The 24,150-nt window shown below is 46.0% G+C and overlaps 1 protein-coding gene across 1 annotated transcript in view; it reads left to right on the plus strand.

Annotated features, from left to right (window-relative positions):
• The first annotated feature begins 1,951 nt into the window (after positions 1 to 1,951).
• The window catches only part of LOC119185792 (cardioacceleratory peptide receptor-like), a 62,614-nt gene continuing 40,415 nt past the window's right edge, over positions 1,952 to 24,150 (plus strand). The window contains exon 1 of the mRNA XM_075870068.1: positions 1,952 to 2,003. Coding sequence (XP_075726183.1) covers positions 1,952 to 2,003 — 52 coding nt within the window. The remainder of the gene's footprint in view (positions 2,004 to 24,150) is intronic.

A 24,150-nucleotide genomic window follows, 5' to 3' on the forward strand; every position in this document is an offset into this window, starting at 1 on the left:
TGGTTGTGATTGATTAAAGCTGTGGGATTATTCGAGTGTTCTTTAACTTGTACCTAAATTCATGTACACGGGCAATTCTCATGTAGGCGAAAATGTTGTAGGCCCGTGTGCTCAGATTTGGGTGCAGGTTAAAAAACCTCAAATGGTAAATATTTCCGGAGCCCTCCACTACGGCGTCTCTCATATTCATATGGTGGTTTTGGGACGTTCAACCCCACATATCAATCAATTCACGCACGCGGGCTTTACTGAAATTTCGCCACTACAGGTCTCCAATCTTTTGATACACCTTCTTCGCCGTTTCTACGAAGTGCGCACGGAGACATCGCAATGTCAACACTCTCAATGTGTATATGTTTGTTCTTTTCGACCTACAGAATTGTGTTTATACGGCTTCAGGTATGTATCCGGAACGTTAGCACTTACCTGTACAACCAACGTATCAAGTCTTACGCTCGCACAGAGAGCTGACTTCAAGAGCGCGCAACAAGCAGTCCTTTTGTACACATCTCTGAACGTGTGCGCGCGGTCATCGATCGTGCATGAATGACTGTTCCAAGCAACTAATGTAATTCGGCCCTTCAAGTCTTCCGGTGATCGGGGCACTGGCGCTGTAATAAGTAGGTTACCAAATCTCTTCTCTTAGGAGACACTTGCAAGCTGACAGGAATGCTCGCTACTAAGAAATCGATAACTCAAGCAATGACCTTTCTGGAATCACAGGAATGCAGGGCGAAAAAAAAAATCGATGATGTTTTTTTCGGCAAAGCGCAAGCAAAAAATGTGCCTCTTCAACGGGAATCGATGGTCGCTTGCCCTAAGCGCTTGAAGAAGCGGGTAAAATGATACAAGCGCGAAACTTTGAAGGACTTTCAATACACTTGAAAAACTGATGTTGCGAAACGGAAGTGGAAGTTGCACTCCGTTTCTAACGTGCAAATAAGGCAACAGATAGATTTGGGGTGGAACTGCGACCATAGAAAGAAAAAAAAACCTTGCAAGTACAAGCAACGCAAAATATCGAGTGAGCTTCGTGTTCGAAGCTTGTGAGCAATTTTATCTTCTCACTTTTAACAAAAGAAATATTTTGAGAAATAAATAAGTTTGCAAGACTTCTAAGACTTATATTGCGTCGTAGAACATTCCTTGCTGCTAACATTGTTGTAGACTGCGCGTTGCTAAAATAAGAGGGATGGCTGCTCCATTTCACTGATACGTAGACATGCACACATTAGTTGCAACCCATTTCACTCATTAGCCGATATATATATAGGTAATTTTTTTATGCACAGAGCATTGTTAAATAACGTAATAAAAGGACAGTCAGTTCTTAAGCAGCATACGCCTTGGGACAACACATATATGCGTGTCATGCATGCAACCGTATATTAAGCGACACTTTTGATGCATTACCTCCCAACTTACCGCTTGAATACAATTATGTTGATGGCAGCCTCCCTTACAATATGTACTTGTCTCACTCAATATAATTTTTATATTTGAAGTAATCCTTCGAGAACCAAAGGTGCGTCTACCATTTCCATATACTCATCTATGTATCTGGCCATCTACGCATTGCTGCTTTCTTAGTTGTCTCTAACTTTAGTATTGACCAAAATCAACATAGAGGGACCTGATGGTATGAGAAGGCGTTTCTGGTTTCGACATAATTAACGTTAACACCATGTCGTGCACGATATGAAGCTCAGTCATCTGTGACGCATACCTGTATACCACAGGCTGAAGTATGCGGGTATGCGGCTATGTGCCCTTAAGTTTGTCTCTACCTTGAAGCGACGACAACAGTCTTCAATAATTTAAACAAGAGAACCTTTGAAAACTCCGCCCTCAACAGCTTTTACCCGACAACTGCAAAGTATAAAAATAAGGATCTTAGCAGAAATCGAACCCAAGAATTCAGTGTGTCAGTGATCTATTTTACCACATAACCATGCAAGTTCCTGAATCTGCTTTGGAAAAGGCCGACATCAAGTCGGTGCAAAGTGAGTATGGTTACAGTCCTAAATCTATCTAAATATATAAAAAGGATATAAACATTGCGTGTGTACCGTTACGTTAAACTACCTCGTGTTGTGTCCTTTTGAAGCATATGATTGGTCTTTGATTGGCCTAGATATGCTTTGTGTTCTAGGCCTAAAAGCTGTATATAATTGGCTTAAATGTGCTTTGTCTTACACGCAGCACCAGCTCTTTACGCGGGGCAACAAGTGACACGAAAAAGATCCATCGCGTAATGATCACTTGTGCACGATCACGTAAAAAATAGGATAGTGAACTATTTTTAGAGCGACATATCGTTTGCCGTTCTTTCTTCAAGATTTAAAATTTTCTGAGTACCATACAATTGGCCGCTTTATACAAGACGTCACCAGTCTAAAAAACGTCGTGGTGCTTTTTTGGAGTAGCCGAAGAGGGTCTACTTCAAATTGCCATTCAAATAGGATAGCCGCAAATGACAATAGCAGTGGCTACTTATAGCAGCTGGGGAGATGCATTATATTAGTGTATTAAAATAATTTCGCTATGCAGCATAATGGCGTTCAGCAGCTTGTGCGCATGAGCATCTCTATGAGCTCATTCTTACTAAGAGAGAAAGAGAGGGTAAGAAGGGGGCTACATGTATGCTTCTTTGCTATCCAAGTACTATATCAAGATGTAAATGACAATTCAAGTTAAACTAAAACCAACTAACCAACTAGCCCGACTCTTTTTGTCCATAGGGCTAGAAACCATGATCTACAAACCAAGTTTTGCGGTAGAAACCACAAACCAAGTTTTGTCAATAGGGCTAGAAACAACAATCTTTCTTGTTCTTCCTGGTCAAGTTGTGGGGCAAGCCTAAAAGCAGAGCTTCGCACTGAGCTGGAGTGCGTAGCTTTATTCGTCGCCACTTTGCAAGCTGCTGTCGTCGCCCCAAGTTACCGTAAGCAAGGCTGATCAGGTTTCTCGGAAACAAAAGCGGCAAGCTTTTTTTTTGCGCTTCTAGTTGGGCAAAGCTAAAGATTAAAAAGATTCATAACACTCATCGGCTCATAGCGGCTTTGATAGAGAAGCAGTGATGCTATTCTTTTTCAATAAAAGAAAATTGTTTTCAGGAAGCAGCAAATGCTTTGACCAATCGATAAAAAATTGGCTCCTTCCAATTCGTAGCTGAACTGGTCAGTCACGGCAAAATAAAACCTTCACAAGTTATGCATGGGACACCTGTTCAGCGCTAGCTTGCTCTGCAGTGCTACAGGACAAGGTGTGAAAGCGCCACACAAGCGGCCCGTACCGCAAAGAGTCTACAAGAAATATCGTCACAGCAGAAATAGTGAAAAATTTTACCTAGAGTGTAACGCTCCCTCGTAACATTTTCATTTTCTCCTAACAATATAATTGAGCGATTACTGTGGTGAAGGAAAACTTTGACTCACTTGATTTCCCTAGCGTGAAGCCAATAGTGACCACTGTCGAAAGCGAGGGGGGGGGAGATTTTGCTTAGTGGGAAAGGGGGGGCGGCATTTTGCCCCCTTGGCTGGTACGCCTATATGCATCTGGGCTACATGGCTGGTGCTTTGTGTGTCAGTTGATTGTTCACCAATGAAGGACATCTAAAGTGAAGCGGGAACCACGGAAGACGCCAGTGCATACGTGACCATTTCAAGGATGCATCAAAACTGCACTGGAAGCTGAGGCTCACGCGCACAGAACCTCAAAAAAAAGCGGACCGATCTCATGCTTCGACAGCCTGCTTGGCACCGGAGAAGAGATCCGCACTGGGCGACTCCCAAGTCACAGCGCAGTGATTAACAACACGTCCAGAAAGCGAACACACCCCTCCCGCCCTTCTTCGTGGAGCAGCCGCCAAACCGTCACGTCAGCTTCAAGGGTCACCTATGAACGGGGCCAGTGATAAAAGACTCTGCTGCGCCCGGTTACATACATCATTCGCTAGAACTTAGAGAAGTGCGAACCCTTTTTATTAGTTCAGCTCTTGCTGTTAGATCATCCATCTATTATAGAGCATTGTCTCTATGCATATTAGAGCTTCCATCCAAGCTTCAACGTATAACTAGGTCATTTGGGTTTTGGAACTTATGGGCGTTTCTTTTTGTTGGAATTATATTTTTATTTGTTTAGAAATAACTTCATCTTTCTTTAAATGGCAGAAGAGGGCGCTTGTGTAAGTGCACTATGAGCAGCACTCAGCCTAACGTAAATTAAGCGCATGAACAAGGACATAGGGTGTCGGTAGTTTGGGAAGCTCCAAGCGCGCGAGTGGTATCCAATTATAGTTGCTTTGATTGACTGATATGTGGAGTTTAACGTCCCAAAACCACCATATGGTTATGAGAGACGTCATAGTTCAGAGCTCCGGAAATTTCGACCACCTGGAGTTTAACCTGCGCCCAAATGTGAGCACACAGACCTACAACATTTCCGCCTTCATCGAAAATGCAGCCGCCGCAGCCGGGATGTGATCCCGTGCCCTGCGCGTCAGCAGCCGAGTACCTTAGCCACTAGACCACCGCGGCGGGTCCCATTTATAGTTGTTAAGTACCAACGTATTAAACAGTTGTTAGTTTTCACTAACGTGTTTTGTACGTCTTTCGTCGCTGTATTCAGTTCTTTTTGTAAAGGTCGCGCAAGAAACGTTGATAATGTTTAGTGAACTAGCGCCGATGTAAACTTTTTTTTCTGCAAAACGAGCGCCGTTATGTCAAGCCTGGGATGAAATAACTCGAACGAATGACAAATTGTCTACACAAAGAAAGAAAAAAAGATTCAAAGAAGAAGAAAAAAAGACAATCTTATTTGAAGAAAAAAAAAGCTCTAACAACATGGGCATTGAGCCCTCGTGCATTTTATGCAAAAGCAAGTTCAGTAACTACTGCGTTATCCACTCGCGCAAGCGAATCATGGCATAGATAGCATGGCCTTGTATAGTGTATCATAACAAGATAGTGGTAAAGAAAGTTAGGGTGAAAAAGAAGGGAGACAGAAAGCACAGCACATTAAGAGGAGAGAAATAAAAAAAACAGGCGCAATGAAAATCGACATATAGAGACAAAAACTTCATGATTCAAAGAAAGAGCAACTAGCCCAAGAAACTGTTCCTCAAAAGAAAAAGAAAGAGTTTATGTACAGATAACAGAATCTAGAACCAATAAATAGAGTGATAAACTATGAAAAGAAAGAGAAAGAACGATACAAGGAGCGTTCAATATAAATATACGAAGAAGTAAACAGAAATACCATAAACGAGCTGTACTGGTTAAGCGAGCGCACCTGGGGAACTCAGAAAAGATATATGAGAGGCGCCAGCCCAGAGATGCTGTCAGCAGTAGAGATTCTCAATCGAAATTTCCCATCAATCATTGGTCGTTGTACATTGTCAGGCAACCATCTAGTGTGTTCTGTCATTGCGCCTGACCACTTTAAATGGTGTGAAGGCTTTTCGTTAAAAGGTGGTACCCTTGGGAACAAGCAAGCCGCCATTCATACGTTCGTGGATATATCACGCGCTTCTACGTACAACGTAAACAGGGAAGAATTTATACCGAAAAATATCCGTTACATAGTTCGTGCACCTGCTACCAAACTGAGGTTCTGTATGTAGGACGGGAATACAGACATGTTGATTTCACCGTGGTGTTTGCCTTGCAGTGTAACTTTCTTTTGTGGCAGTGGGGTTTGTAGCTACGACACTCTTTTGCAAAGTGTCGTCATTTAAAGGCCTAAATATTTGCTGCCATTTATATCTCTCAGTTGACTTATTTACGTGATAAATAAATACGAAAATAGCTAGGTACAATTTATCGGTTATTCTTGGAATAGTGAAACAAAAATTTGTCTTGCACCGGTTTTTTTTACGTAATTATAACGTGACCACAGTGTAAACAGAAATGTCCAGATCATTTCAAAAAGTTTTGCTGGTTGGGTATTTTTACCAGGGACCTACGGACTTCAGAGACATTCATTTTGTTATCGAAGCTGTCGGTAATTTTAACATGCGTAATTAAAAGCCAGTTTTTGTCACAAAAGAAATTCTTGATTGTTAGATGGTAGTGTAATGTTTTTTTTTCTCTTCTTGCGTTGGTAAAAAAAAGTAAGTGCTTTCAATATGCAGGAATGTTGGTTCAAGGGAGACAAATATATTCTCGTGCGTTTTCGCATTCCCTTGTACACTTTATACAATGTTCAGAAATAGGACAGTCAAGATGGAAGAGCAGTTAGGCTGTCCGCGCTCGTTTTTTTTATTTATGTGAAACTTTAGCGCTGCATATTGTCACGTCGCTCCAGGGGGTGTCGACAAGGTTTATTGATGTCCGAGCAACAGGGCTCTAACCAAGCGGGTCAGTTGGGCTTGTTGGCCAGAGCAGGGGGTCCACGCGCACTTCTTTCTTCTCTGTGGTGTGTGGCTTCACCTTGGCATACGACCCACTAGTAGAAGTAGGTGGCAACATTCCTCCTCAACAAAAAAAAAAAGAAAGAGCATCGTCCCGATGCTGCAAAGTTATTGAAAAAAAAACCAAAACAAAGTAGGTTAAACAATTAAAAAGGGCACAAATAATCAAATGTTAGACGCGATAAGTTCACCAATGATGAGACAATTGTCAGAGCACAAATAAAAAAAACACAGGAAAAGTGGTCTTTTAGGAACGCGCAAAATAGGGCTTCATGCGCACCACGTGAACTATGTCAGAGGTCGGTTGTTTTCGTTATGCCCATTGTGATGACGTAGCGTCCGGAACCACTTCGCAGTTTACGTCGCTCACGCGGCGTATTACTTTATACGGACCGAAGTATCTGCTGAGCAACTTTTCGGAGAGGCCACGGCGTCGAACAGGGGTCCAAACCCAAACTTGGTCTCCCGGACTGTAAGATACGTCATTGTGACGCATTATGTAACGTCGTGCATCTACCTGTTGCTGCTGACCTATGTGTAGCCGGGTGAGCTGGCGAGTTTCCTCGGCACGCTCTGCAAATTCTTCTGCGTCAGTTGTTAATTGATCAGCGCCTTCATAAGGAAGCATCGCATCCAGCATTGTCTGAACTTCGCGGCTGTAGAGAAGGCGAAATGGTGTAAATCGGGTTGTTTCTGTAACGGCGGTGTTATAAGCGAACGCCACATAAGGCAAAATGCGATCCCACGTTTTGTGTTGGACGTCGATGTACATGGAGATCATATTTGTGACTGTCTTATTTAGTCGCTCGGTTAAGACGTTGCTCTGCGGATGGTAAGCAGTCGTCGTTCGATGCCTAGTGTTACTTAGCCGAAAAACTTCATCAATAAGCTGTGCAGTGAACGCTGTTCCTCTGTCGGTTATCACTGTAGATGGAGCACCGTGGCGCAGAACAATGTGGCACATGAAGAACTGTGCTACCTCAGAAGCCGTGGCTCGTGGTATCGCCTGTGTCTCAGCATAGCGGGTCAAATAGTCAGTTGCAACACTGACCCATTTGTTGCCGTCGGACGATAAAAGAAATGGGCCGAGAATGTCCATGCCGACCTGGTCAAATGGCTTGTGGGGTGGATCAATTGGCTGAAGTAATCCAGCCGGCTTGCTTGGTGGCGACTTTCGACGCTGGCATTCACGACAGCTTTTAACGTACTGCTTCACGCTTGCCGAAAGTCCGGGCCAGTAGTACGCCTCACTTACTCTGGCGAGCGTTAGCGAGTAACCTACATGACCAGATGTGGGCTCGTCATGGCACGCGGAGAGGACTTCGTCCCGCATGTCCTTCGGAACGACGAGGAGGTGAGCGCGGCTCGTAGCACGGGCGTTTTTTTTTTGTACAGGACATTACCTCGGAGGCAGAAAGACGTCATGACACGAAATAGATGGCGAGGTATAACGGCGCTATGACCCTCCAGATAGTCGATGAGCGGTCGAATCTCTTCATCCTCTCGCTTGCGTCTGCTCAAGTCAGATGAGCTAAGGGCGCCCAGGAAACCGTCATCGTCGTCTTCTTCTTGATTAACTAAAGGTATGGGTGCACGCGACAGCGTATCAGCGTCTTCATGCTTCCGTCCAGACTTATATACGATGGTAACACCAAATTCCTGTAGACGCAAGCTCCATCGGGCCAGTCGTCCAGAGAGATCACGAATGTTTACCAACAAGCAGAGGGCATGGTGGTCCGTCACCACTTTAAATGGACGACCATAGAGGTACGGGCGAAACTTGGTGATCGCCCACACTACTGCGAGACACTCTTTCTCTGTGGTCGTGTAATTCACCTCGGTACGGGACAGTGAGCGGCTGGCATAGGCAATGACTCGTTCTTTGCCGTGTTGATGCTGGACGAGCACTGCGCTGAGGCCGATGTTACTGGCGTCAGTGTGCACCTCTGTGTCAGCATCATCGTCAAAATGCGCAAGAACAGGGGCTGACTGCATCCGCTGTCCTAGCTCGGCAAAAGCAGCCTGTTGTTCAGTAGCCCATACAAACGGTGTGTCGTCGCGTGTAAGGCGAGTCAAGGGTTCCGGTATCTTCGAAAACTCTCTCATAAATCGTCGATAGTAGGCGCACAAGCCCAGAAAACGCCGAACAGTCTTTTTGTCTGTAGGATGCGGAAACACGGCTAAAGCGGCAAGTTTGTCGGGGTCGGGTCTGACTCCTTTCGCGTTGACTACATGGCCAAGGAATTTGAGATCTTCATAACCAAAGTGACACTTCTGCGGTTTGAGTGTAAGATATGCTGATTGGATAGCCTATAGCACACTCCTGAGGCGATGAAGATGTTGCTGGAAGGTTTCAGAAAAAACGACAACATCATCAAGGTATACGAGACAAGTTTGCCACTTCAGACCAGTAAGGACAGTGTCCATCATTCGCTGGAAGGTTGCGGGCGCTGAGCACAAACCAAAAGGAAGGACTCGAAATTCATACAGGCCATCAGGGGTAACAAAGGCCGTTTTCTCGCGATCTCGCTCGTCAGCCTCGATCGGCCAATACCCGCTTTTTAAATCCAAAGAGGAAAAATGGTGGGTGCGGCGTAATCTGTCTAACGAGTCGTCGATGCGTGGCAGCGGGTACACGTCCTTTTTAGTCACGCTGTTCAGCTTCCGGTAATTGACGCAAAAACGTAGCGTTCCGTCTTTCTTCTTGACTAGGACGACCGGAGAGGACCACGCACTGTTGGAAGGCTCGATGATGCCGTCGTCAAGCATTTCTCGAACTTGCGTACGAATGGCTTCTCGTTGCTTCGCTGACACACGGTAAGGCTGTTGGTGTACTGGGCGGGCGTCGTCGTAAGTGATGATTCTGTGCCTAGTGATCGAAGTCTGGCGCACCTTAGAGGAAGCAGCGAAGCATGACTTGAATTCAAGCAAGAGTTTTCGCAGTGCTGTCTGGTTTTCTGGTGTGAGGTTAGAATTAATATCAATATTGTTTAGAGACGTATCGGTGGCCTCCACTGCGTCGGACGAGAAGCAGATGGGAACGGTACCTAATTCATCTCCAAACGCTAACGAAGTTCCACGGAAAAGGTGTCGGTGTTCGTTGCTGGAATTTGTAACGAGCAGTTGAGATCGGCCATCACGTAGCTGTATGATACTCCTAGCCACACAAACACCTTGAGTCAGCAGGTGTTCAAAATTACTTTCTGCAATCGCTTCACCATTTCGCAATCCACAGCATGTGACGTCAACAATAACACTGGCTCTTGGAGGAAGCGTTATACTTTCAGCAAAAACACGAAGAATGTCGGCACGTTGTTGGTCGTCCTGCTTGTCGAGTGCTCGGTCGGCTGAGAAGGTGATGCGATTCTCTTGAAGGTCAATGACAGCTCCATACTCCTGCAGGAAGTCAACACCAGGAATAACGTCGCGTGAACATTCACGGAGCACAAGAAAACTTGCTGCAAAAGTATAACCGCAGACCCGAACTCTACTCGTGCAGGTTCCAAGCGGAGAGATGGTGTGGCCACCAGCCGTTCGAATCACAGAGCCATGCCAGGGCGTGATTATCTTCTTTAGTAGTCTGGTTATTTTCCCGCTTAGTATAGAATAGTCAGTCCCGGTATCAACTAAAGCACCTACTGCATAGCCGTCTATCAGCACCGGTATGTCCAGAGAAAGCCGCACATATCGCTCAGTCGAATCCACACCATTTACTGTTAGCGTTGATCGGAGGTCTTCAGCACGTCGACTGCAAGCGACCTCGCCTCCAAGGGTCGCTTGCGTTAGTTTTCCCGGCGGGGACTGGGGGACCGTGCGCCAGCATGGCGCTGTGGCGAAGATGAAAAGGGCCTCGGCGACGGTGAGCGCGGCTGCCGTCCAGAAGGCGGTGGCATGCGCTGTTGAGCCAGGTAATCCTCAATGTCCCGGGGTCGCTGGCCATACCAAGGAGGCGCTGAATATACTGAAAAGCCGCGCAGCCCGAGGCGCCTGTATGGACACTGGCGGTACAAATGGTCCGCTTCACCACAGTGGAAGCACAAAGGTCGGCGATCACGAGTGCGCCAAACATCAGATTTCCAAGGCAAAGCACGTCTGTTGTCAAGGTAGTGTGCTGGTTGTTCCGCAGATGCACAGGGTTGGCGTAAACGAGGGGTGGGGGCGTGCGTGTGTTCTCGTAGTACCGTAGAGGCTGCGCCGACTGAAGTGAAACCGTAGGAGGTGCCTGAACAAACAGCGGGGAAGAAGAAGCTGGGCGCTTCAAGGCTTGCGCAAAAGTCGCACGGTGGTAGTCAGCCGGGGCGGGTGTGGCGTTATCCAGACTCACAGGGTCACGCAGGGCATGATGCAGCTCGTCCTTGACGATACTTGCAATAGAGCTCACCGTAGGTAGTGGTGGTGTGGCAGCCTTTTGCAGCTCCTCGCGTACTATAGAGCGGATAAGGTCGCGCAGACACTCGGTGTTGTTCCCAAAAGTCGTGAGAACTTGAGCAGTAGACGTGTTCACTTGCCGCTCATACAGGGTGAATCGATGCTGAAGGATCTTTTCCATCGTGACGGCTTCAGACAAAAACTCGGTGACCGTGCTCGGAGGGCTCCGTACAAGGCCAGCGAAAAGCTGCTCCTTAACTCCCCGCATCAGGTGACGCAACTTCTTTTCTTCTGTCATACTTGGATCGGCCCGTCGGAACAGGCGCGTCATATCTTCCACATAGGTCGTGACAGTTTCGTTGGGCATCTGGATGCGGGCCTGGATCGCTCGCTCCGCTCGTTCGTGGCAATCAGCACTTCTGTAAGTGTCCAACAGCCGGCGGCGGAATTCGGGCCACGATGTCATCTGTTCCTCGTGATTCATGTACCAGGAACGTGCTCCATCCTCCAAATAGAAGTACACACGCCATAGTTTGGCCGCGTCGTTCCAGTCGTTCAAAGCAGCCACGCGTTCGAAGTCGACCAACCAGTCCTCGACGTCTTCGAGCTCGGTGCCATGAAACGGTGTCGGAACCTGTTACTTTCGAGGGTGTACCGAGTCACCGGGGGGTTTCCCGTTCCTGTTGAAGTGGTTTGAACGGACGTGCTCATCATACTGGTGTGAACTATAGGGTCAGCTTCGGGTGGCAATCCCCTGATCCTGCGGCTTGTTCGATGAATGGGAGCGTGGACTCGCACGGGGCTTGTGGTGCCGCTTCCAGGAGGGGTCTGAAACATCCGTGAGGGGCTACCCAGCACCTCCACCAATTGTCACGTCGCTCCAGGGGGTGTCGACAAGGTTTATTGATGTCCGAGCCACAGGGCTCTAACCAAGCGGGTCGGTTGGGCTTGTTGGCCAGAGCGGGGGGGGGGGGGGGGCACGCGCACTTCTTTCTTCTCTGTGGTGTGTGCCTTCACCTTGGCATACGACCCACTACTAGAAGTAGGTGGCAATATTATTGCTGGTGCCTAGGTTACGCGTCAACACACAATATTTTTTCATTGTTAGTTCTAACATTATCCCATTTATTTAACAAAGGTGAGATTTATTGAAAAAATTGCAAACACCAAGAAACTTGATCAAAATTTCAAAGACTGCCCTGCCAATGTGACTGTTTAAAAGGAAATTTTCATGCTATGTACACAGGTGAGAGTCAAAAGTAAGCTCAAAGGTTTAACAAGTTTAAGTAAAACTTGCGACATACTTTGTTAAAACCTTTGGCGAAGTCGGACACACCTCCAAAAGTTTTTGTTCATATATAAACTATCACGTAAAAACGCGCGCACGAACATACCTAAATTATTGTTGCACCTCCTCCCCACTCTTTATAAAAACATTCCTATGATTTAGCAGAGAAAGTCATAAATGGTTATATAGTGTTGCCTACTTTTGCGGCATTCTATAGATTGCTTTATCAAAACTTCCATGAGACCTGTATCTATACATCACAACTCCCAAGCACGGGGACCGCCCCGCTTGCGATAGCAGCTAATGACTCGCTCATCATAGCCTCTTCCCCTTATCATTTGATGGCTTTCTGACTCTCTTCAACACTGCTAAATAAGACTTGTATTACTTTCTCGTCTATCGCAATTAATGAAGTTTGTTTGTGTGACTCAGACCTATGGTACTAGTTTTCAGCACATTCTTTGTGAGGCCCGTGTCGCTTGCTACCCGGCCGCAACTTTAACAAAGTGCTACACTTTCATTCATTCAGCCCATGCGGTCAGTTTGTGTTTACCATAGCCGCCAAACATAAAAAAATGCCAGGCCTGCACAAAAGGCGCAGCACAGTCACAGCAAAAGCTAGAAGAGTGGCCTTTCAGAGCCTTTGCTAAGGCAAGGCGTTTGTTTTTTCATAGATATGTGAGGTATAGGACAAAAAATTCACCGTAAGGCAAAGTTACCTTGCATTTTTTTCGAACTTCACCCCACCCCTCCCTCAACCACTTTTCAAATATTAACTTTTCCTGCGTGTTGTGGTGATGAAATTTATGGATGCAGCCTGGTAGGTAGGTGATCAGAGTTTGAGATCCTTGCCATAAATGGAAAAATTCAGCTGCCTACCAAAACAGATACTGCGTTGCTGTGGCAGTGCTTAGCAACGTGGCCTTGTCAGCTTGATTTCCATAGCTTTACATCTACAACAATAGCATTACGTGGAGAATGGTCTTGAGGGTGGCACACACAACAATTTCTGACGATGAACACGTGACATTTCAGAACCAATATAGGGGCACGTATCCTTCAAGGTTCTTGATTTCCTTTCCCACGTAAACACGTCCTTGCTGCACTATTGTCTTTAATTCACCGAGTCTAATCTGCAGGAGTGCCTATAACAAATGCCGTCTATTTTCATTGCGCGTCTTCGTAGCCCAATGCACGAATCGCTACTGGAGGCATCTCGTCGCGACAGTGAAGCGTTTCTCTGTTTGCGCGTCTCGCTCAGGCGTCATTACTCACCGAAAGCAATCAGCGGGCGCAGGCGGTTCGCCCATCCGAGAATAGCGAGATATCGGTCTCGAAGAAAAACATTAACAGTGCGAGCAGCAGTGTGACGAAGACAGCGAGGAGCTCTGCGATCCCTTGAAGAGCATAGGTCTTCACCGGAAATAGGCGTCCGAGTCTGTCACGGAGATAACCGTAGTCGTCTAGGGTCGTTCGGAAGCGGGAGTCCTCAAGAAAATGACGTCTCCCTTTAATCTGATCTCATCGCAACCATCAAAGGTATTCACGTAGTGCTACCCACTTCAGGGTGAAGTTTTCTCCACGTTGCTCTGAAGAACTCAATAAATAGACACCTGTTCACAGGGGTCTTAGCGTATACAGCTATCAATTAAGGAGTTCTCACGTGTGGACTTGAACTCGAACAAATGGCAATATAGCTGGCTGTTCACGTATATTTGCTCCGGGCAAATTTCGTAAGCGCTGTTCTTTTTGCAGCAGAAGTGTTAGGTCACCGGTTCACCGTTTGTCGTTTATAGAAAGATGCCGTCATCATGATACGGCACACACTCGATCGCGTCCCCACAATCAGAAAGTGAGACATTTCTTGCGTGCTAGAAAAGCATAGAATGGCATTTTATCGTATACTATAGGAAAGGGGTCAAAATGGAAAGCAAGTGTGTGGAAGGAGTAAGTAGGTGAGAAAGAAAGAAAAAGAGAAAGAATAATAAAGAGAAGAAAGGAAAAAACAAGAAAAAGAAGTAATAAGCAAAATTAGAAACACATTGAAGCAGGCATGCGAGAAAAGGTATTAAAAGAAGAAAAACCATATTTATGCATTGCCTAATATAAATAAGAGTCGTAGAAAGAAGAAGCTGAGTGATTACAAGCCTAGCCAAGTCGAAAACAGCTGGTTTTCCACTAGCTCTGCTGTCACCCATCCTTGTGCAACTCACTGCAGAGAGTGCAATTTTATTATTATTCATTATTTTTCATTGCAACGCAAGCTGAATATCACCGGCGTATATTAGTAACGTTAAGTAGAACACGTAGTAACATTTACTCTATGGTGTTATGGTTACCTGTAACCCAATAAACAAATATATCGGGCCAGTTGATATGAATCCATCTTGATTGGAAGTGCACCAAATTATACACGCTTGTGTCATGTGTTTCTTGTATATTTTGCCGCACTTCCTACCAAGACAGTTACCTGTAAACCTGCCACACTCCAATGCACTTTTAATACACCAGTTCCTTGATGTGTAAGGTGACGTCTAGAGATCATTTGAGTGGTTAACATATGTATTGTGCTGTAAAATACCCGTGTGCCCATTATGGTGCAAGAAAGTTGACATCGAAAGTCAGCTTTCCATCTGTGCATGTGCGTCATCCACTTCATCCTCGTGGTTTCACTTGAGCAAAAAAAAAAAGTTGAAAGCACGTTAGCCCGCGAGTGGCGTAATCATGTCGTGCCCTTTGTATTTGCGCTGCTAGCCACATCAACAGCGCAGTAGTTCTACAGTGTAGTGAAGAAAACTGAATAATGTGCTACACTCTGGGCCAGCAGCGATGCCTTATCAAGCATTCACGAGTTACCTACTTGGGAAGATACGCGAGTATCATCCGCTTCGTATCGAGGCCGAGCATAAATTGGCTTTTCATGCTTGCAAGATTGACTGATTGATTGCTTTTGATTGATTTGTGGGGTTTATCGTGCCAAAACCACTATATGATTATGAGAGAAGCCGTAGCGGAGGGCTCCGGAAATTTCGCCCACCCAGGGTTTTTTAACGTGCACCCAAATCTGAGCACGCGGGCCTACAACGTTTCCACCTCGATCGAAAATGCAGCCGCCGCAGCTGGGATTTGATCCCGCGACCTGCAGGTCAGCAGCCGAGTATCTTATAGCCACTAGACCACTGCGGCGGGCTGCTTGCAAGGTTGAAGGTTCCTGCATTGCTGTTGCGTCACAAAAATTTCGTTGCAGGGCGCCTATACATCGTAGTGTGGACTAAGATCATCAACATATATCTGTGTTGGTCCACCAACACTTTCGCCTTCATATTTTTAAAAAATTTTACAGCACCTTTGCCAAATTCTTAAAACCGTATCAGTATAACTAGGGATAGCAGTCTTTATGAAATTCCTGAAGATGTTAGCCTTCTATGATGGCTAGCTTGCTACTGCGATGGACAGGTGATGATCGTGATATTTGCAGTGATCATATAGTATACGCACAAACAATACGTCCAGTCACAAATACACATGTATGCACAAAATAGCAATACACAAAGTTGAAATAAATAGCGGTACTCGCAAAAACACCAATAGCGTATTTGTGTTTCGCATCGTACAGCCACTATTTTGCCACAGGCCGAGAAGTTGGCGCAGCTCACATACGAACATATAGAAAGACGATGAACATGTATGATCACACCGGAACAAATATAATACTGCACTTTGCATAATCTGCGATCTCAGTGAATTTTTATGTATGAAGGCATAACACGAAAACCACAGGAACGACAACGACGAATGTGATTCGGGAACTTGGGTTCCGAGTGCCTCGCAAATTAAAGCGACGCATTGCGTGTAGGTATCATTCACAGGACTCGTCTTGGTGTGGACTTCAACAGATACATACAAGAATAGTACAATAATACATACAACAATAGTACAATAGTTTTTTTTTAAATAATGTACCAAGTCAGAAGCCACATGATGTTAGGAGTCGTACTCATACTATGAAGGCACGTAGGACAACAAATATGATTTAACAACGCGCTTGAACAGGGATGTTGATGAAGTTTCATACACATTGCTAAGTACTTCTGGATGTTCGTTTAAGAAACTATGGATCAAGTATTTAAGTTGTTTAGTGCCGTAGTGTGCTCTGCAAAGCAGGAATTCAAGGTGCCTATGTCGTAAACTATAGCGATTGCGGTTAGCCAAGTACATGTGCGTAAACACATGTACTTGACTTTTACATCAGCTGAATCGACTGATTCAGCTTCTAAGTCTAGACGTTCGACTTGAAATATCCATGTCCTCTAAAAGCTTGCGAAAGAGTTGTTAACTCTGCACCCCAAAATGTATGGTCTGAACGCGTTAGATTAGTTATTTTAACGTGAACGGCCAGTGCTTTATCCTGCTTCCCGTTGTTAGAGACTATTTAATTCTCCAGACACGTAAACTTCTTCTGTGATAGCAAAAAAAAAAACAATAACCTGCAGCGCAGTTCGGTGTACGGAGATAAAGAAAGCACGTCCATGTCTGTGAACTCACAGCTTGAAGCCACCTATTCCACCGTTTCATTAGGTAAAGATCGCAGTTTGTGAATTGAAAGTGGTATACTTCAGAGTCTTGCTCTGCACGCGCAAAAATAAATTCATTTTATAAGCCAGGCCATCAGTATATCTTTGCTTGAGCGCAACTGCTACCAGTACAACATGTAATTACCACACGCGCTCATACAACGTCTGTGTATAGGCTGATCTTTTACAAAGGAAAGGCTGTGACAGGTCGTCCTGTATTTTTTTTTCGTTTCTACTTGTGGCAGAATCCTTGAATAAACAGTGAAGCTTGTGCCACGGATGGTAGAGACTTTTAGTCAGCATTGGTGATGCTTACTAAGAAAGGCTGGGCACAACTTGAACGGTGGCTTAACGTTGAAACGTATGCTGAACGTGCAATAAAAAACAACTTTGATTTGTTGGGACTCAGTAGAACCCGACAGCTGCTTTTATTTGAATTTTGGTCCAGCTAGATTTGCGGGTTATCGAAAAAGAATATAAGAGGTCACATAAGCTGTAAACTGCTTCTGCAGTCATTAATTTAGTCGGTGTTACGAAAATATGGGACAATTTCTTATCTGCATTGGAAAACCAAAGGTCAAAAATTCCATTTCCAGTGTTATATTTAAGACGAGAGTCTTTCTTGGAATCTTTGAAGAAAAGATTTTGGTCTGTCTGTCTGTCTGTCTGTATGTCTGCGCATTTGTCTGTTTGTCCACTTTTAACGGAACTGGGTACTCGACACGGCCGACCTCAACCGAATAGCCCACCAATGTTGCTAAAGACTTAGCGTTCATACTAGTGCAATTGTCAATTAAAAACAATTATTGCGCATGTCTGGGGCACCATAACAACACGTATATATTTTGGCTGTGCATCTTTTACTAGAAAAGGCATACATAAGTAATTTTAAGGACCGCAGCGCTTATCACATTTCGCTGACCATGCACCGCTTGCACGGAATGGGGAGTGTTTCACACATTTTGCTAACACGAGATGGTGGTGGCACCTCCCAGTCGCCATGCGTTCTACACCTTATCACCTCTGAGACGGGCGTGCACACCCGTCTCAAAGCCACGCGCTATTAATTCTAAAAAAACTGCCAGATGGCGCTGATGTCTCACACGTGACGTGCTTGATGCGTTCGATCGCCTCCGTTGCACGCTCGGGGTACTCTAACGCAGAGCCTCCAGAATACCACTCACCGATTTTCTCGCTAAGAACATAAAAAATGTCTTGTTCACTCTTTCCTCACGCAAGACTATCGTCTTTCGACGACATTTACAGATTACATGCAGATACGGGGCAATTTTTTCCATCGGTTCTAATACCTACGGGGCAATTTACATTCCATTGGTTCTAATAACTTCCCCTGTACATTCCTTGGCATTACTGTCTGTTAGATCTCAATAATATTGTGTTAAAACACAGAAAAACGAGCCCTTAGGTATGCACTTCTTTCCCATATTTCCTTGAACGATGGTCTCGTACTGGCAGACTTGGTGTGTTTAGGTTGTATAAGAGGGACAATCAATCAGCTGCCCGCTCATAAAAAGTTCACGTGCTACGTGACGCCAAACATGCGAATAAGAGTGTTTTCACACTCGTTGTTTGGCTTATAGATGGCGCTGACTGTCACTCCTACTTCTACATTCACATGTCGACCCAAAAAAGTGGATGGAGGGGAGACCCCTGTGATAGCTCAGTGGTTAGAGCATCGAACGCGTTATTCGAAGGTCGTAGGTTCGATTCCTGCTCACGGCTGGTGATTTTTTCATCCACTTTTCTTTCTTCTTTCTTTTTATTTACATTCTATTGGTTCTAATAACTTCCCCTGTACATTCCTTGGCATTACTGTCTGTTAGATCTCAATAATATTGTGTTAAAACACAGAAAAATGAGCCCTTAGGTATACACTTCTTTCCCTTATTTCATAAACGAGGGTCTCGTACTGGCAGACTTGGTGTGTTTAGGTTGTATAAGAAGGACAATTAATCAGCTGCCCGCTCATAATAAGTTCACGTGCTACGTGACGTCAAACATGCGAATAAGACTGTTTTCACACTCGTTGTTTGGCCTATAGATGGCGCTGACTGTCACTCCTACTTCTAAATTCACATATAAACCCTATAAATGGATGGAGGGAAGGCCGCTGTGATAGCTCAGTGGTTAGAGCATCGAACGCGTTAATCGAAGGTCGTAGGTTCGATTCCTGCTCATGGCTGGTTATTTTTTCATCCACTTTTCTTTCTTCTTTCTTCTTATTTACATTCCATTGGTTCTAATAACTTCCCCTGTACATTCCTTGGCATTACTGTCTGTTAGATCTCATTATTATTGTGTTAAAACACGGAAAAACGAGCCCTTAGGTATACACTTCTTTCCCTTATTTCATAAACGAGGGTCTGTCACAGAACGAGCGCTAAAAATGGGCGCGCCGCCAAATTCTTGCGATAACGCGCGAGGGAGACGCCGGCAGGTCAAAAGAAAAAAAAAGAAAACAAACATCCAAGGCTCCCTGGGCGCGCGCTCTCCCCTCGGAAGCGTGGCTTCGCCGACGAACCTCCTCACCCCACATCGGCGGCTGAGCAAGCCCGCGAGAATTCTAGAACGAAAGAGGCGTGGTCACGCCTGGTTGAGTCATCCATCGCGGAGGGCATTCGAACCGTCTCACCCCCTACCCAGCCTTCGCTGCGTATCGCGCCGACGAAATGACGAGAACTTTCTGGAATGTCGTGCGGAAGGTATTTAACCGAGCAGCGGAGACGAGAGATCAGGAGAAGACAAAAGTTAGCGCCAGAGCGCGTAGGGATTCCGCCGTGTAGTCGGCGAAGGTTTTGTCCGTGGAGACAAAGCACGAGAAGAAGATGATTTCCACCTGAGGGGTGAAGGCCCGAGCTACAGGAGAGAGCGTGTGTTTACCGCTATCGAGCGAAGACGCGTGGCAACAGCTGCGTGTGTGAAGCCGACGTGTTTCGGGCGAAGAAGTTTGAAGCTTGGAGAGCGGCTTATTGAAGACGTGAGGTTTCCTGGAAGAGAAACTTCGGCGAGGTTTCCTGGAAGAAGAACTTCGAGGGCAGCGGGACGACAACAACGCTGGACTTTGAGTAAGTGATTCTCGGAAGAGTATCATCTAGACTTTGGTTCCAAGAACTTTGGACTGAATAGGTTTTCTATCTCTTTAGTCTTCAAGTGTCTTGGGTGTTCAATGCATGCGACTGCATCGTAGTGTGTATTGTTGTCTGTGTCCGTTGTTTCGAGTGTGGCTGATTGCACTGTGTAGTACGTAGTTTGTTTGGTGACATATTGTTCTCAACTATTGTGGAGTGTGCATTCATGTGTATTATTTTCGATCTCCCATTATTGAGAATATAATTCTGTTTGTTTATCAACTCTCGGCTCTGACTTGTTCTTTGGGCCACAGCCGGCGTCCGCTGGCGCGCCAAAAAGGACCACTTCTAAATTGTCCACGCTTTCGTGGTGCGGTTCGGGGGGCCGATACTTCGGCCCTTGGAATTAGCCCGGCGATCGCCTCCCTAATTAACGGCACCTGTGTGTGACAGGGTCTCGTACTGGCAGACTTGGTGTGTTTATGTTATATAAGAGGGACAATTAATCAGCTGCCCGCTCATAATAAGTTCACGTGCTACGTGACGCCAAACATGCGAATAAGAGTGTTTTCACACTCGTTGTTTGGCTTATAGATGGCGCTGACTGTCACTCCTACTTCTAAATTCACACATAAACCAAAAAAGTGGATGGAGGGAAGGCCGCTGTGATAGCTCAGTGGTTAGAGCATCGAACGCGTTTTTCGAAGGTCGTAGGTTCGATTCCTGCTCACGGCTGGTTGTTTTCTCATCCACTTTTCTTTCTTATTTCTTCTTATTTACATTCCATTGGTTCTAATAACTTCCCCTGTACATTCCTTGGCATTACTGTCTGTTATATCTTATTAATATTGTGTTAAAACACGGAAAAACGAGCCCTTAGGTATACACTTCTTTCCCTTATTTCATTGAACGAGGGTCTCGTACTGGCAGACTTGGTGTGTTTAGGTTGTATATGAGGGACAATCAATCAGCTGCCCGCTCATAATAAGTTCACGTGCTACGTGACGCCAAACATGCGAATAAGAGTGTTTTCACAATCGTTGTTTGGCTTATAGATGGGGCTGACTGTCACTCCTACTTCTAAATTCACATATTGACCCAAAAAAGTGGATGGAGGGGAGACCCCTGTGATAGCTCAGTGGTTAGAGCATCCAACGCGTTATTCGAAGGTCGTAGGTTCGATTCCTGCTCACGGCTGGTTAGTTTTTCATCCACTTTTCTTTTTTTTTCTTCTTATTTACACTCCATTGGTTCTCATAACTTCCCCTGTACATTCCTTGGCATTACTGTCTGTTAGATCTCATTAATATTGTGTCAAAACACGGAAAAACGAGCCCTTAGGCATACACTTCTTTCTCTTATTTCATAAACGAGGGTCTCGTACTGGCAGACTTGGTGTGTTTAGGTTGTATAAGAGGGACAATTAATCAGCTGCCCGCTCATAATAAGTTCACGTGCTACGTGACGCCAAACATGCGAATAAGAGTGTTTTCACACTCGTTGTTTGGCTTATAGATGGCGCTGACTGTCACTCCTACTTCTATATATATATATATATATATATATATATATATATATATATATATATATATATATATATATATATATATATATATATATATATATATATATATATATATGGCCGCGCCCGAAACAAAGAACGAAGACGATGTGCGCGCCAACAGCTGGTGAAAAGGGGGACTGAAGAAGACGACGTGCTTTTGTTTTGCTCGCCTGCTCTTGACTCCTTCATAAAATTACACGCCGTTGGTTCTCGGACTCAACGTCTCGGTGCACTGCTTACGTTGAACCGCGACTCTGGTGGAGGTGCCGGGTAGCAAGCCTGCCGATGCTCAACACCCCATCTTGAAGCCGTTCATCAAGTCCTGACATGCAGCCACCTGTTACGACACCAGTGCACCGCTTCCGTCGTTGTTTGCTAGGCCTATCTCCTGAGCTGACCTCCTACGACGAACCTTCTACCAGGCATTACGTACCTCTACCAATGGCCACCGCTAGCCAGCCACGGTTGGTCCAAGGGATACAAGGCAGCCTCGTTTCCAATCCAGCCCAGGTAACACTTATTCAGCCGCTTGTGCCTGATCGCTTCAGTGGTGCCCCACATGAAGATGTTGAAAATTGGCTTAAACATTACGAACGCGTTGCCGACATCAACCAGCGGAAAGCTCAACAGAAGCTCGCCAGCACGTACTTCACTCTCGATTATGGCGCTCACACGTGGCTTGAGAATCGAGAAGGCCGTATATCCACATGGGATGAGCTTCGTCAGCAGCTGATTGACACCTTTGCTAGCGTCGACCGTCGAGAGCGGGCTCAGCAGTTGCTCGAGTTAAGGCTTCAAAAACCTATCGAAAATGTTGCAATGTTTGCTGAAGACGTGACGCGCCTCTGTCGTCAGGCTGATCCCAACATGTCCGAGGTGAAGAAGTTGCGCTACCTTATGCGCGGCGTGAAAGAACAACTGTTCGCTGGACTTGTGCGCAATGCCCCAACTACCGTGGCCGATTTTATAAGAGAAGCCACTGCCTTTGAGCGTGCTCTGCACCAATGGTGGAGGATATATGATCGCTCGTCCACTACCACCCCAATCAACAGTGCTTCAGTGACTCTGGACAATCAGGGCTCCCTACGTGACCTGATCAGAGATATTGTCCGAGAAGAAGTTCAGAAGCTTTGGACCCCTCCAGTGGATACACCAGTGACTGCCGTTGCCACATTCGTTCGTGACGAACTTAGGCACGCTTTTTCAGCAGCTGACCTCGGCCGCGATCAGCGTCAACTGAGTTACGCCGACGCTGTCCGCCGTCCACCACCCGTCCCGGCTATTACATCATACTACCAGCCACCTACAGCCGCACCTTCGTCGCAATCATTGCAGGAGGCTTTCAGACGTCGGCCCATGTCTCCGATGTCTCCATGCCTTAAGCCACCACTTGCCGCGCCTTACTCACCACCACGAGAGGACATAAGACGCCCACAATTTTGCAGAATGGACGCTTGGCGCACCGTCTATCGGCGCCCTCTCTGCTTCAACTGTGGTGGTGCCGGCCATATAGCTCGCTATTGTTGGTACCGCGACACATCGCTTCGCCCGTCTCGGCCAGGGTACGACAGTCGCCGTGTCAACGACGACTACATTGTTCGCCATGACGACTCTGGTTTTCGAGGACCTTCAACAACGTGGTCTCCCTATCACGAGTCTCCTCGTAATCGCCATTCCGATTCCGCCCACAGATCACGCTCTTCATCCCCTGCTCAGACATCATCACCGAATCGACGTACTTTTGCTGACCTTTCGGGGAACAAGGTCGCCCAGCCCTTACCGGGGAAACAAAAGGCAGCTACCTCTCGGTGTAAGGTCGCAGCCCGACCACAAGACGATAAAGTCCCCAGTACTGCCGCTACAGAACGACTCGACGCCGACGAATATTAACAACGACGATATGGTGAGCGCCGACCTCAATTTAATGATTGAAGGAGAGCAAGTGACGGCCTTAGTCGATACGGGTGCTGATTGTTCCATAATAAGTCACAAGCTGGCTGATCATCTTAGAAAAGTAAAGACGCCATGGACAGGACCACATATAAGAACAGCGGGTGGTCAATTACTGCTCCCTACTGAAAGATGCACAGCAAGAATCAGCATAGGAAATTCTTCTTTCGTCGCGACTTTCATTGTTTTCTCAGAGTGCTGCAAAGATTTAATTATAGGAATTGACTTTCTCTAGGAGCATGGCGCAATAATCAACATCCCGGATCGCGTGGTTTCATTTTACGAGAGTGCTCGTCTGACTGATCCTACATCACCACAGCACAGATGCTTTTGTCTCAAAGACCACAATATAGTCGTGCCGCCTCGATCATTTATCCTCGTTTCAGTAGCATGTGACGTACCGTTCGACGGTGAAGGAGCCACCGACCAACAAACCTCGCTGCTTTTTAGACACGGGATTTCCGTAGCACAAGGAATAGTCAATGTCACCGACGGCCAAACGAACTTGCTGTGGACCAATTTCATCTCCAAGCGACGGTACCTTATAAAAGGCAAAACGTTGGCACATTTCGACACGATCGCAGATGTTTGTGACTGCTTTTCAGCACTCGAAGCAACACCTGCACAAGACCCAGGTGACCTAGCCCCTAACCTTGACGTCAGCCCTACCTTAACTCAGCAACAGCGGGAACGCCTGCTTGTGCTGCTAGACTAGTTCCACGACTGTTTTGCGTCCACCTCGTAAGTTGGCCGGACGTCCTTGACCAAGCACCGAATCATCACAGAGGACACGGCTAGACGAATCCATCAAAATCCGTACCGTGTGGCTTCAAAAGAACGAGAAGCGATAGAACAGCAGGTAACAAAAATGCTTGAAGACGACGTCATCCAACCGTCGAAAAGCC

This window comes from Rhipicephalus microplus, chromosome 7 (assembly GCF_043290135.1).
Source record: "Rhipicephalus microplus isolate Deutch F79 chromosome 7, USDA_Rmic, whole genome shotgun sequence".
Classification (NCBI taxonomy): domain Eukaryota; kingdom Metazoa; phylum Arthropoda; class Arachnida; order Ixodida; family Ixodidae; genus Rhipicephalus; species Rhipicephalus microplus.